Here is a 14,603-nt window from a genome sequence, read left to right on the forward strand (position 1 = left end):
GTAGACTCCTCCTTCTTCTCCTCCGTTGCCTTGAATGCAACGGGTTGAGCTTCGGATGTGGTGGCATCATCAAGCTCGTTGATCTTCCTCGAGCCTTCGATCATGCACTCAAAACTTACAAAATTCCCGATAACTTCCTCGGGGGTCATTTTAGTATATCTAGGATTACCACGAATTAATTGAACTTGAGTAGGGTTAAGGAAAATAAGTGATCTTAGAATAACCTTAACCACCTCGTGGTCATCCCACTTTACGCTCCCGAGGTTGCGCGCTTGGTTCACCAAGGTCTTGAGCCGATTGTACATGTGTTGTGGCTCCTCCCCTTTGCGAAGCCGGAACCGACCGAGCTCCCCCTCAATCGTTTCCCGCTTGGTGATCTTGGTGAGCTCATCACCTTCATGCGCGGTCTTGAGTAAATCCCAAATCTCCTTTGCGTTCTTCAACCCTTGAACTTTGTTATACTCCTCTTTACTCAAAGAGGCTAGGAGTATTGTTGTTGCTTGAGAGTTGAAGTGCTCGATTTGGGCCACCTCATCCTCATCATAGTTCTCATCCCCTACGGATGGTACCTGCGCACCAAACTCAACAACTTCCCATATGCTTTTGTGGAGCGAGGTTAGATGAAATCGCATTAAATCGCTCCACCTAGCGTAATCTTCACCATCAAAAGTTGGTGGTTTGCCTAATGGGACGGAAAGTAAAGGTGTATGTTTGGAAATGCGAGGGTAGCGTAGGGGGATCTTACTATACTTCTTGCGCTCTTGGCGCTTAGAAGTGACGGAGGGCGCATCGGAGTCGGAGGTAGAAGTTGATGAAGTGTCGGTCTCGTAGTAGACCACCTTCCTCATCCTCTTATGCTTGTCGCCTTTCCGATGCGGCTTGTGGGAAGAAGATTTTTCCTTCTTCTCTTGGTGGTGAGAAGAGGAAGCCTTTTTCTCCTTCCGTTTGGAGGAGTCCTTCTTCTTCTCCTTCTTCTTGGTGCGGGACTCTTCCGATGAAGTGCTCCCGTGGCTTGTAGTGGGCTTTTCGCCGGTCTCCATCTCCTTCTTGGCGTGATCTCCCGACATCACTTCGAGCGGTTAGGCTCTAATGAAGCACCGGGCTTTGATACCAATTGATAGTCGCCTAGAGGGGGGGGGGGTGAATAGGGCGAAACTGAAATTTACAAATATAAACACAACTACAAGCCGGGTTAGCGTTAGAAATATAAACGAGTCCGAGAGAGAGGGCGCAAAACAAATCCCAAGCGAATAAGCAAGTGAGACACGGAGATTTGTTTTACCGAGGTTCGGTTCTTGCAAACCTACTCCCCGTTGAGGAGGCCACAAAGGCCGGGTCTCTTTCAACCCTTCCCTCTCTCAAACGGTCCCTCGGACCGAGTGAGCTTCTCTTCTCAAATCAAAGCCGGGAACAAAACTTCCCCGCAAGGGCCACCACACAATTGGTGCCTCTTGCCTTGATTACAATGGAGTTGTGATCTCAAGAATAAGTGAGAAAGAAAAGAAGCAATCCAAGCGCAAGAGCTCAAATGAACACGGCAAATCACTCTCACTCGTCACTAGGGCTTTGTGTGGAATTGGAGAGGATTTGATCTCTTTAGTGTGTCTAGAATTGAATGCTAGAGCTCTTGTAGTAGTTGAGAAGTGGAAAACTTGGATGCAATGAATGGTGGGGTGGTTGGGGTATTTATAGCCCCAACCACCAAATGTGGCCGTTGGGAGGCTGTCTGCTTGATGCCCTCCTCCTTGGCGCACCGGACACTGTCCGGTGTACACCGGACAGTCCGGTGAATTATAGCGCGAGTGCCTCCGGAAATTCCCGAAGGTGGCAAGTTTGAGTCTGAGTCCCCTGGTGCACCGGACAGGTACTGTTCACTGTCCGGTGGCACACCGGACAGTCCGGTGCGCCAGACCAGGGGTGCCTTCGGTTGCCCCTTTGCTCCTTTGTTGAATCCAAAACTTGGTCTTTTTATTGGCTGAGTGTGAACCTTTTACACCTGTATAAACTATACACTTGGGCAAACTAGTTAGTCCAAAGATTTGTGTTGGGCAATTCAATTACCAAAAATATTTAGGACTTAGGTGTAAGCCTAATTCCCTTTCAAGAGTGGAGCAGCGATGGGCGATGGTAAGAGCGCAAAAGAAAAGTGGTGCAAGCTGCATTTTTTTGCCAAAACCTAATAAAAAGGTTAGAACTAAATCTGCATACTCGGATCTGACCAAAGCTATATTTGGAAGGCGGTTGCAGCCGTGAGTGGAACACAACAACACACGGACGGCAGGCACGAGCAGAACTCAGTCTCTTGTGGGAGTAGAGCGTCGGGTGTCCTTGCTTGAGACCATAACACGTGCAAATGTGACATGTGAGAAAAGAACCATAACCCTAAAAATTGGCTTTGTATACCATGTTGTGAATTACACTATATTCAATATGATGGTACTAGGCCCGAATATATACACTGAGATAGGATAGAGACCGTGTAGAACAAGGACTTTATATATGAGATTAAATGCAATAAGTGTTAAGGCCCATTAAGGCCCATATTATTGTCTGCCTATATATATGCTACCTGGGCCAGTTGTGAAATCTTTTTTCCTTGATTAGGCGAGATGATTACCCACGTGGGTACTGTAGCATATATATAGGCAGACAATAATATGGGCCTTAACACCCCCTGTCAAACTCAAGGCGGAAGTGGAGGATTTGAAGCATTGAGTTTGATTAGATGAAACTGATGTTGTGCCCTAGTTTGTGCTTTTGTGAAGAAATCCGCAAGCTGTAATTCTGAGGGCACATATTGAAGAGCAATGGTCTTCTGATGACAATGAGATCTAGTAAATGAGACATCAACACCAATGTGTTTTGTGAGTTCACGCTTCACTGGATCATGACAAATTTGTATAGCTCCAGTGTTGTCACAGTGAAGAAGTGTAGGCGAGTCACAAGAAACGCCTAGATCAGCCAAGAGCCAACGAATCCAGATAATCTCAGCAGTAGTAGTAGCCAGGGCTCGAAGTTCTGCTTCAGTACTAGATCTAGATACTGCGGCTTGCTTCTTGGATTTCCAAGCAACAGGGGATGATCCAAGAAGAATACAGTAACCAGTGGTGGAACGACGATCTGTAGGATCACTGGCCCAGGTAGCATCAGAGTAAGCATGAAGCTGAAGTGGGGAGTTTGAGTCATAAAATAAACATTGTGTTTTTGTCCCCCTTAAATATCTAAGTACACGAAGTAAGTGCCCATAATGAACTGATGTAGGAGCAGAGACAAACTGACTCAAGATGTGAACCGCATGAGCAATATCTGGCCTAGTGACAGTAAGATAAACTAAGCTGCCAACAAGATGTCTATATCGAGATGGATCCTCTAACGGTGTCCCATCAGTCGGACGAAGAGATAAGTGAAGATCCATAGGCGTGGCAACAGTGCGAGTATCAGTAAGACCAGAACGATCAAGAAGGTCTTGTATGTACTTGGCCTGAGAAAGATAAGTACCATTTTGAGTCTGCAAAACCTCAATACCCAAGAAATAACTGAGGGCCCCCAAGTCAGACATTTGAAATTCCTTACTCAGATACGCCTTCACATGAGCAATATGTTCTGGATCATCTCCTGTAATCAACATGTCATCAACATATAGTAATAGCAACGTGCGTCCTCGCGAAGAAACATGAATGAACAATGCAGGATCATGATCACTAGAATAGAAACCACAAGCCTTGATGACAGAAACAAATCTCTCAAACCAAGCACGAGGAGCTTGTTTGAGACCATACAAGGCTCGACGGAGACGACATACATGCCCTGATGGAACCTCTATCCCAGGAGGTGGATGCATATAGACTACCTCATGTAGATCACCATGAAGAAAAGCATTTTTGACATCCATCTAAGAGATAGTCCAAGAAGATGAGGCTGCAACAGCAAGTAAAGCTCGGACAGTAGTCAGATGGGCCACAGGTGCAAAAGTCTCATCATAGTCAATACCCTGAGTCTGTTGAAAACCTCTAGCCACAAGACGAGCTTTATATCGCTCAATAGACCCATCAGATTTGGTTTTAACCTTGAAGACCCATTTGCACGTGATAGGTACAACACCAGCAGGTAACGGAACAACATCCCATGTACATGTGCGATGAAGAGCATTTAATTCATCAGTCATAGCAAGCTGCCACTCAGGTATACCAAAAGCCTCTTTATAAGATGATGGTTCAGCAATGACTGCACCAGCACGGGGAAACCCATAACGTTCTGGAGCTGCAATATTGCCACGGTCACGAAGATGATACCCCTGATTAAAAACAACATGAGAGTCATCATTGTTAGTACAAGTATCAGTAACAGGGTCATCATCAGGACTGGCCGTGGGAGTAGAGCGAGGACGACGAATGTAAGTCTGAGTGACAGGTGGTTTGGAAGCGTAAGACTGAGATGGTGTGGAAGTGGAAGGTGGTGTGATGGAAATAAGAACATCTGGGGTAGAAACAGTAGGTGGTGATACTGATGAAGTTTCAGAAATGGGAGGAAGGCTCATGAAGGAGGTAGACTCTGTGGAATAAAAAGAAGAATGAGTGGAAGAGTTGTAAAAGAAGGGTCGGTTTTCATTAAAGCTCACATCTCGAGAAATACGCATGCGACGAGAAGATGCATCATAACACCGATAACCTTTATGTTCAGGGCTGTATCCAAGAAAAACACACTCAACAGATTGAGCAGTCAATTTAGTACGTTCACGAGGTGATAATAGGACATAACACGTACATCCAAAAACTCGAAGGTGGTCATATCGTGGAGGAGTTCCGAAAAGAACTTCACCAGGTGTTTTGCTAGAGAGTTTGGATGACGGTTGTCTATTGATTAGGTAAACCGCAGTAGAAACTGCTTCACCCCAAAAGTGTGAAGGGACAAAAGAAGATATCAACAAAGTGCGAGCAGTTTCTATAATGTGACGGTGTTTGCGTTCAGCCACACCGTTCTGTGCATGAGCACCAGGGCAAGAAAGCTGAGCAAGAGTACCCTCTGAAGTCAAAAACTGGCGAAAATTATCAGATAAATATTCACCACCAGAATCAGAACGAAAGGTTTTAATATGAGTGGAAAATTGAGTGTGAATCATGCGAGCAAAGGTTTTATAAATAGAAATCAGCTCAGAGCGGCGTTTCATGAAATAAATCCAAGTGTAGCGAGAATGATCATCAATGAAAATGACATAGTATTTATATCCACCTTTTGACACAAAAGGTGCAGGACCCCAAATATCAGAGTGAACCAAATCAAAGGGTTCAACAGAATGAGAATCACTAGTAAAATATGGAAGTTGTATTTGTTTTCCAAGATGACAACCCTTACAATGAAAATCAGACTCAACCGAAGTATGACCTAAGCAACCTGACTTTATTAGAGTAGACAATCTAGATCCACACAAATGACCTAGACGATGATGCCACTGGGCAAAAGACGCAACAGAAGCAAGGGTAGCTGGAAGCACATGCGCTGGAGATGTAGCCAAGGAAGGAAGCCGCAAAGAGTCCAAGATGTAGAGGCGAGGAGCGGCTTTACGGCGACGGCCAGTCCCAATCACTTCCCCTGTGCGAAGGTCCTGTACAAAACAAGATGAGTCATCAAACCCGACAAAGCAATTATGATCCGTAATTTGACCTACTGAAAGAAGGTCCATAGATAGCTCAGGAACAAAGAAAATATTAGGTACTGTAAAGTGTGAATCAGAAAGAGAGCCCTTATGAGTAATGTGGCATACAGTACCATCAGCTGTCTGCACTGAAGCACCATCTGTGACTGGTGTAGTAGAAGCCAACTTTGATTGATCAGATGTGACATGAAAGGAGGCTCCTGAATCAAGTACCCAGGCCGACTCTGAAGTACAAGCGGACGAAGTGGCAGCAACAGCAACTGAGCCTCTAGTAGATGGTCCTGGACCACGACCACGAGCAGCACGTCGTGCACGGAAATCAGTCAACTTCTCAGGAAACTTGACAAAACAAAGCTCAGATCGATGATTGGTCTTGCCACAATGATCACAAGGCTTAAAAATATTCTTAGGTTTCTGGGCAGCAGCCAACACACTGTGAGGATTACCACCAGTAGAGGACAGAGAATTAAGACGAGTCTCTTCAGCAAGTAAATCAGACAACGCCTTAGCCATAGTGAGAGTGTCAGAGCCCTGAAGTAAACGAGCACGAAGGGAATCAAACTCAGCCCGAACACCCATAACAAATCTGTAAGTGAAGAACTTCTCAATAAACTTATGAGCCGGACATGGATCAGTAGTACAAGCAGGCACCATTGATGTCAAAGCACTCATCAGGCGATCAAAGGCTGAGTAGTACTCATCAATACTCATATCATTTTGCTCAATAACATGTGTCTGCTGCATGAGGGTGTGTAATAAAGCACCACTGTCCTGAACAAAACGCTCCTTCAAATGAGACCAGATGGCTTTAGCAGTTTTGAATTTAGATAAACTCATAATCATAGACGGTTTGACGCTGTTCACCATAGCAGCCATCACTTTACCATCATTAAGCTGCCATGTTTTGATATCAGCAGCATTGCGACGATCATCAGCAAGAACGGGTGCCGCATCAGTCAAATGAAAGAGTAATCCATGTCCCCGAAGTGCAGTCTCAACACAGAAAGCCCACTCCGGATAATTTTGACCATCAAGAGTGATATTGACCACAATAGCATTTGTCGTCATATTGAATTGAATCAAAATCAAGGAGAATAGGAAACCTGAGACCAAAGACCTAGGAGCAGCGACGTCGCAGATCCGCAGTCGGTGCAGATTTCCGGTGGGAGCAGCGGATCTGCAGCCCTGCGTGCAACGACAGCAGACGGGGATCCGCGGAACTTGTCACAGGCAGTAGAACGGCGCAGGCAGAGATAGAAATCCGCCCCTGGCGCACTGCCCCTGGCAGCAGAGGGAGCCCTGCCCCTGGCGCACTGCCCCTGGCAGCAGAGGGAGCAGCCCTGCCCCTGGCAGCAGAGGGAGCCCTGCCCCTGGCGCACTGCCCCTGGCAGTGGAAGGCGCCCTGCCCCTTGGATTAGCGCGGACGACGGACACCCCTGGCGCGGACAGCCAGGCGGCGGATCCAGGCGGCGGACGACGCTGAGATGGGGGAGATCCGCCCTGGCGGCGGCGGATCCTGGCGGCGAACACCCCTGGCGGCGGACAGCCAGGTGGCGGATCCAGGCGGCGGAAGGCCGCACGCCCCTGGCGGCGAACAGGGAAGGTGGCCGGATCTCCTGGCGGCGGATCGAGGACGGGGACAGCGATGGTGGACAGGATGCTGGCCGCGATTGGCAGCACAGCGACGGCGCGACGGCGCCCAAAAAAAGTGGATCAGGGCCGGATTTAGACTAAACCCTAACCCTAACCTCCTCTGATACCATGTGACTAACCTTGATTAGGCGAGATGATTACCCACGTGGGTACTGTAGCATATATATAGGCAGACAATAATATGGGCCTTAATGGGCCTTAACAATAAGAACACATGCATAGGCATCTAAGGCCCTGTTTGGGACAGCTCCAGTTCTAAAAAATTTAGTGGAATTAGTGGAGCAGATCATTAGGTGCTCCAGAAAATCGTGGAGCTGGAGCTGTAAGTCTCTAGAAGACATTTAGATAAGTCATTTTGTTTATTATTTAGATTAAAAATATTTTTAAAACTATTTAGATTGATATTATAAACAACAACTCCACACTAGAGCTAGAACCTGGAGCCATCCCAAACACCCTCTAACAAGGACTATAGATATGAGACCGAATACAACAAAAACATACGCATAGGCATCTAACAGAAATGACAAAATTTGTACACATGTTGGTCTAACATTGAAAAGAGGGTGAACCAGTGAATAGTTGGGGGTTAATATTTCATTTTATAAAAGCCACATAAAATTTTGAAATTCTAGTTTTGAGAACTTTGGACTTCATAATAAACTTTATCCTTATTTTGGCTATCATATCTATTTCTCCGATCTTCGCTCAATCAGAGAATTTGCTATATATACTCGTTTTGAGGTTTGGACAATATATTCCAGTAACCATATGTAGCATAAATATGGGGTCTTTTACATTCTCATTAAGTTTGAATGTTGTAACAGGCTGATATGCAAGTGAGGGATAAGATCCTGATGCTCTTAGACTCTTGGCAAGATGCATTTGGAGGGCCTGGTGGAAAGCACCCTCATTATTACTGGGCATATGCTGAATTGAAGGTGCATTTCATGTTTCTTGCACTTCAAATAGCTAGATTATGCAAAACACATTTACTTTTGGATTGATAGAACAAAAGGCTAGACTAGAGACACTGGTTAAGCTATTGGTTCACTACTCCAAGTAGTGGTTTACCCATCAATTCAATGGTTTTACATTATTTGTCAATAAATATTTATTTCTCATGCCATGTTATGGTAGATATGCATGCTTTCTAGTTTCTACCATATATGTTACTAGAAGGATATCTGGTGCGTTACTGCAAGAATCATATATGGATTGAAATAAAATTATACTACATATATTTACTTGCATGAGTGGATAAATATCATATCACATGTTAGTGGTGTTACTTGCATGAGTGGATATATTTACTTGCATGAGTGAATGGTATTAGTGCAATATCCTAGTTTATGGTTTCCCTCTTGTGTCTCCTAGGCACTCTCTCTCTCTATATATATATACCAGACACAGGAGAGAAACCCTACACTAAAAGATTACACTAATACCTTTGACTATTATACCTTAACAAGTGAATGGTGTAGCATGTTGATGTGGATAACTAAATGCATAAATGCATGCTAGTGAATGATGTGGCTTGTTGATGTGAATAGCTTGAATGAAGACATAATCACATGTGCTAGTGTGATACAATAATCATGACCTTTTATGAAGGTTGTGTTTACCTCGATTGTGTTAAGACCAACCAATGGTGCCAACTCAACTGTGAAAATATGTCCTTATAGATTAGACCCCTACTTTTCTTAGGATGTATGATTTTACCATGTTTTGACATCGACATTTTGAGTTATTTCAAAAGACTTGGATTGATTTTGTATATATTTGAAAACTTAGCGGGACTCCAAAAGAGGGGGTAAACGACTATTTGAATAAAAAAAGGTAAGGGCAAAATCAGAAAGTTGAAAAAGTATGCGTAAAGTCACAGTTAGAGTAAATAGAGTTTAAAGTAGGGGCAAAAACATGATTGCCCTTATGTTTGTGTTGTTGGAGACATTTCCATGTGTTGTAGGCGCTAGGACGGCCGGGAGGTCGCTGACGTGGAGGGGGGCCGTCGCGCGGTGATGGATGTCGCGACTGCGGCTAGGTCTAGGCAATTGGTGGAAACCGAATTTCGCTCGGTTCGGTTTTATCGGTTTTCAGAAATGGCGAACCGATCGGTATGATGGCTACGAAAACGGAGCATTTAGGTGTTTGGTTTATTCAGTTCGGTTTTACCAAAAAAAAACCGAACAATTCCACAACAACGAGTCGTTGTTGCCTCGCGTGGTTGGCTTCGCGTACATGTCTGTTGCACTTGCACGACACCTCCTGCAAGGATTCCATTCTGATTGACACACGACCAGACAAGGCCAAATTAAATTAATGGGAACAAAGAACGGCGACACGACAACTGAATATCTTGCACTTCTCGTCCTTGATCTTGATAGTACTAGACGGTGTTGGCAGGCTAAAAAGTTTGGGGCTAGGCTGGAATCTCCCGCGACGCATTGCGCCCCTGTGTTTCGGTTTGGTGGACCGGTTTGTACTTGAGCTACATCGGTTTTTCGGTGTTTCGGTTTGCTACAGGGTTGAAACCGAAATCGACACCGTAGTCCAAAATTTATTCAAATCAAAACCGAACCCGACATCGAAACACCAGAACTTTGGTTCGGTTTTTAAAAGTTCGGTTTGATTTTTTTGGTGTCGGTGAAAAAAATGTGCAGCCCTAGCCGCAACTACGGTAGCCATCTGGTGAGGGCATGCGGCGATGCCGAGAGGGCGCCAGAGCTCTGCACGGGGTCAGTCATGGAGGGGGAGGGAGGAGCAGACCGGCGACCGGAGGTGGGGAGGGTGTCTGGGTGGTGGCCGAGCTAAGAGACGGTCGGAGGTGGGGAAGAGAGAGGGGGTGACGGCTGTGGGAGGAGGGGAGGGAAGACCTAGCTAGATACTCCCTCCGTTTCTTTTTAGTTGTCGCTGGATAGTTCAATTTTGCACTATCCAGCGACAAATAAAACGAAACGGAGGGAGTACCATGTTACAGTGAGAGAAACTCTAACTCTAATCAGGGTTGGGGATACATTGATATAACAGAGTTAAGTGGGCCAAGGCCCATTATAATAGAGGTAAACACAGTAAGCGTAATAATTACACTAACAATTGGGAACACAGGAGAAACATTTAAAGAATGTCTCTTCTGAAAATCTTGAACTAATATGTTTATTTTCCACTCTAAAGTATTGATTTAATGAGATAATACTTCGGGATGGTAGCTTACTTTTCATGAGAATGAATGTTCTACTTGCAGCGATCTGGTGTTGAATTTCCAAAGCGGTCACCTGATGCTGCATCGATGTTTATTTCTCCGGTCACACAGCCAGAATCTTTGCCAACATATCTTCAAGCAGGGTATGGAATGCCAGTTGATTCTTCCTCAAGGCTTGATGAGGCAATGTCATCAAATGGAGCTCCTCTGAGGTGACCTTACTTTAAAGAAGCATTATTTTGAATAGAATGTTTGTTTCTTTTGTGTTCTATGCTATATGACATGCTTTTGCCTATTTAGCATCTCAGACTTGGAACGAATGCTGGGGGCTGTGGAACTATTAAATGAGATGTTGAGAGCTGTCAATCCAAATGAAAAAGATGTAAGAATATATATGTTTGATTATATTCTGGTAATGTAACCTATTTATTGTGTTCAAAAGTTCATAATATTTAAGTTTAAAGTAACTGAATTTTAATTTGATTGTTATTTTATCCTTGAGTACCCTAGTTTGCCATCTTTAAGGACCCTACATTTGAGTTGGCAGATGATGATTTTGTTATTACACAATATATTTCATGGTACTTTGCTAGTATATGTCTTTTGTCTATCTATAGCTACTTAAACTAGGCTGCATCACTGCATGGTCTATTGCTCACTTGGCAGTTGGCCCATCACTCTATACATCTAGGAGGATGAGCTAGCTCCGTTGATCTAGGGTGTGGATATATATGCCCGATCAATCAGGGTCAAGTCTTCATCAAGGCGAATTTGGTTGTCTATTTTCTTCTTAATATAATGCCACCTAGTTCTTGCTAGGTTGGTCTAGTTATTTTTATGTGTACATCTAAACTTTGTATGAGATAATGTGCATATTTAAAGTAGCATTTCTGATATTTTTTTGTAACACTTAGGCTGCCAATGATGAAATTATTACAGAACTTGTGACCCAATGCCGGTCATACCAGAAAAAGATCATGAGTTCAGTAAGCTTAGTAAGGTATGTGACTGTGAATCTTTTGTTCTATGATCTTTCAGTAATGGGGCATATCACTTATCAGTTATCACCTGCTATTGCTATTAAGCTGTTGGGGCATGGAAGTTCTGAGGTTTAGATCTAAAAAGTTACATTGAGGATATGGGATTGTTCTATAAATTTTGGAGGCTAGGTATTAATACATTGGTTAATATGCAACTTGAAAGTATAGCAGAGATTTTTTTTCTCGAATACGCAGGAGGGCTACGTATCATTATATTAAAGTAGAGGGAAAAAGGCCTAAGGCCTGGGATAAACAGAACACACACAACACAAAACACACACTCCCACACACAAAACACACACACAACACAGACACATACCAGTCACATGACACACCATCACCCTAGCCTTCCAATAGGCTACAAGACTTTCCTTTCTCTAACCAGGGTCAAAAAGGGAGCGCATGTTCCTGGCTCCAGCAGAAAACCACAATCTCATCTCGTCTTTGAATCCGTCCTCTAAGGTAGAAAGGCAGGGTCGAGCTCCTTCAAAAACACACCTATTTCACTGCTTCCAAATACTCCAAACCCTAAGGATTACCATACTATTAAACCCCTTTCTTTTGCTTTTAGGAATCTTAGTTAAAGCCTTTCTCCGCCATTCAGTAAAGTCTGAATCTCTTCTCTTAGGACCCACAGAGGAGAGACCAATTGGAGTTAAAATATTATGCCAAAACTGTCTTGTGAAGACGCAATTAGATAGAATATGCTGCACAGTTTTGTCTTCTTGATCACATAGAACACAATTTTCAGGATGATCAAGCCTCCTTTTTTGAGTCTGTCGGCTGTCCAATATTTGTTGTTTATGGCCAGCCAAACAAAGACCTTACACTTAGGGGCTGCCCAGCTCTTCTAAATTCTTTTCCAGGGTTCAAAGAATTCCGCTCCAATGAAAAAAATTCTGTAGGCAGATTTGGAGGTGTACAGACCATTGCTGCTAAATATCCAAACATGTTGATCATTTGAATTTTGAAGCTGAAAAGTTTCAAGAACCTCCCATAATTGTAGATATTGCTCAATCTTAGTCAATGAGAGATTCCTCTGGATATCATGAACCCAGGAGTAAGAGGTAAGGGCCTGCTGCACAGTCCTTACTTCTTTAATCTTCTTCAGAACAATGGTGGTAGACACTTCAACCTGAAATAAAGCTCGGGCCTAGGACGATATTTTAAGATCAAGGCCACTCCAAGGCTTAGATGGTGCAAGATGCTAAGGCCTCTGTTTGGAAGCAAGCAAGGGGAACGAAGAGGATTTAGGGAGCCAGAATCCCTCACTATTCAATTTTAAATAGCGAGGGATTCTAGCCCCCTCCATTCTCTTTGCTCCCAAAGAAGCCCTAAAAATTCGTATCATCCACTTCCACATGCAAATTCACTTGAGCTAGGCATTCTGGTTTAGTCTATACTGTCAAACTAATTATCTGTTGTTTCCCTTCTGCATGACAGGGACGAGGACCTCTTGGGCCAAGCTCTTGATTTAAACGATAGATTACAAATTCTGCTTGAGAAACACGATTCAATCGCATCGTGTTCTCCTTCATCTGCTGACGTGATAGACGTGGTGTGTGAAGTGCCATCGGGAACAGCTCCAAACCAAGGAACAAATTTCCCTCCACAAGCTGCACTTCGTACAGCCATAGTACCGACCAATGTTTTGGACGACGAAGATGAGGAAAACGAAGACGACGAGTTCTCTATGCTAGCTCGAAGGTTATTACACAGTCCTGATGTGCCAATCTTCGCATTTGACGCTTAGTTCTGTTTCTCCCTTTTATCACCCGGAGCTGACTGCTAATTTTTGACCAGGAACTCAAGATTCCAGCCCACAAACACCCAGAGCACCTCTTCACCAACCGTCCATGATGAAACAGCAAGCTCTACAGCCTCTGTTCCCTATACAGCATCGCCATCAGTTGCGAACAACGCATTGCCTCCGCACGATCCTCCAGCCCCGCCAGTGAGGGTCTCTCCAGAAGAGCAGGTCATGAGTGACCTTCTCGCACTCACCGTGTCATCAAACCCGTCACCATCCTCCTACACCCCGGTAACACCTGAACCAGGCCGCCTGAATCAAAGCAGCGCACCAACAGGTGAGCTTCCGCGGGCTTATCATGGAGACCAAGGACACGTGTCTGCACCTTACGTCGCTCCGTGGGCTCAGCCGCAGTCCCAGACCGCAGGAAGTCAGCAACCGACACGCACTCAGGCACAGGTATCTTACAGCTCGTATGCTTACCCACCGCCGCCATGGGCGTCACAGGACAGCACCGAATCGAACCCTTTTGTAGCGGCAGCATCGTCATCTCAGCAATACCAGTCCACTTCGAGAACCCCTACCATGCCACCGAACTTGAGGCCTCTACTACAGCAGTCGCATTCTTTTGGAGTACCACTTCCAACCGCGAGTCTGGACTCGCCAATAAATGGGAACCTGAAGCAACCGCTGTCTGCTGGGGCTCGCAGGCCATCTTATGTTTCTTCCAACAAGTTCTTCGACGACTTGTTTGAGAGGAACTCGGATGGTAGCCTGAAAGTAGGCAGCACAAGGCACAGTGATGTCTATGGAAAATAAATGTCGTTCTCTTGTCCTGCCTGCGTTTGATGTTATCAGCTGCCTGCATATTAGAACGATTTAGTTGATGCTTCTGGCGAACTTGCTTGCCTTTCCATAAATAATTTTGCCAAACCAAACTATGTGGAAGCTTCAGCCTATGAGCTGTCCACTGTCCAGACATTTTGAATGGCAAAAGGCGATTCTTCCTAAATTGTGTAATGAAACGGGTTTGCTTCTAAATATAGTGTTCTTTAGAGCATTTCTTTATTTTTGATTCTTTATTTATCTCTTTAAAAAAATTACACTCTATATATACTATTTTATTCTAACGGATTCTACAACATGTAAGTTAGTTTGGCTAGCCGGAGTGGCTAGCCAAGTTTAGCTAGAGATGGGTTAATTTGAAGAGACAAATGACTTGAGTACTTGACGAGTTGAATAGCTAGTCTGTTGGAAAATTATTTTGCTGTTAATTAGTTAAAATTTGATTTGACAAGTCATTTC

The 14,603-nt window shown here is 44.4% G+C and overlaps 1 protein-coding gene across 4 annotated transcripts in view; it reads left to right on the forward strand.

Annotated features, from left to right (window-relative positions):
- Positions 1–14,366, forward strand: part of LOC100382593 (uncharacterized) — a 30,163-nt gene extending 15,797 nt beyond the window's left edge. Inside the window, exons 4-9 of one of the 4 annotated variants that reach the window (XM_035959699.1) lie at positions 8,134–8,247; positions 10,620–10,720; positions 10,809–10,890; positions 11,423–11,508; positions 12,992–13,255; positions 13,352–14,366. In XM_035959699.1, the coding sequence (XP_035815592.1) occupies positions 8,134–8,247; positions 10,620–10,720; positions 10,809–10,890; positions 11,423–11,508; positions 12,992–13,255; positions 13,352–14,117 (1,413 nt within the window). In that variant the 3' untranslated portion in view covers positions 14,118–14,366. 4 annotated transcript variants of the gene reach the window in all.
- Positions 14,367–14,603: the final 237 nt, after the last annotated feature.

Source organism: Zea mays, chromosome 6 (genome assembly GCF_902167145.1).
Source record: "Zea mays cultivar B73 chromosome 6, Zm-B73-REFERENCE-NAM-5.0, whole genome shotgun sequence".
NCBI lineage: Eukaryota > Viridiplantae > Streptophyta > Magnoliopsida > Poales > Poaceae > Zea > Zea mays.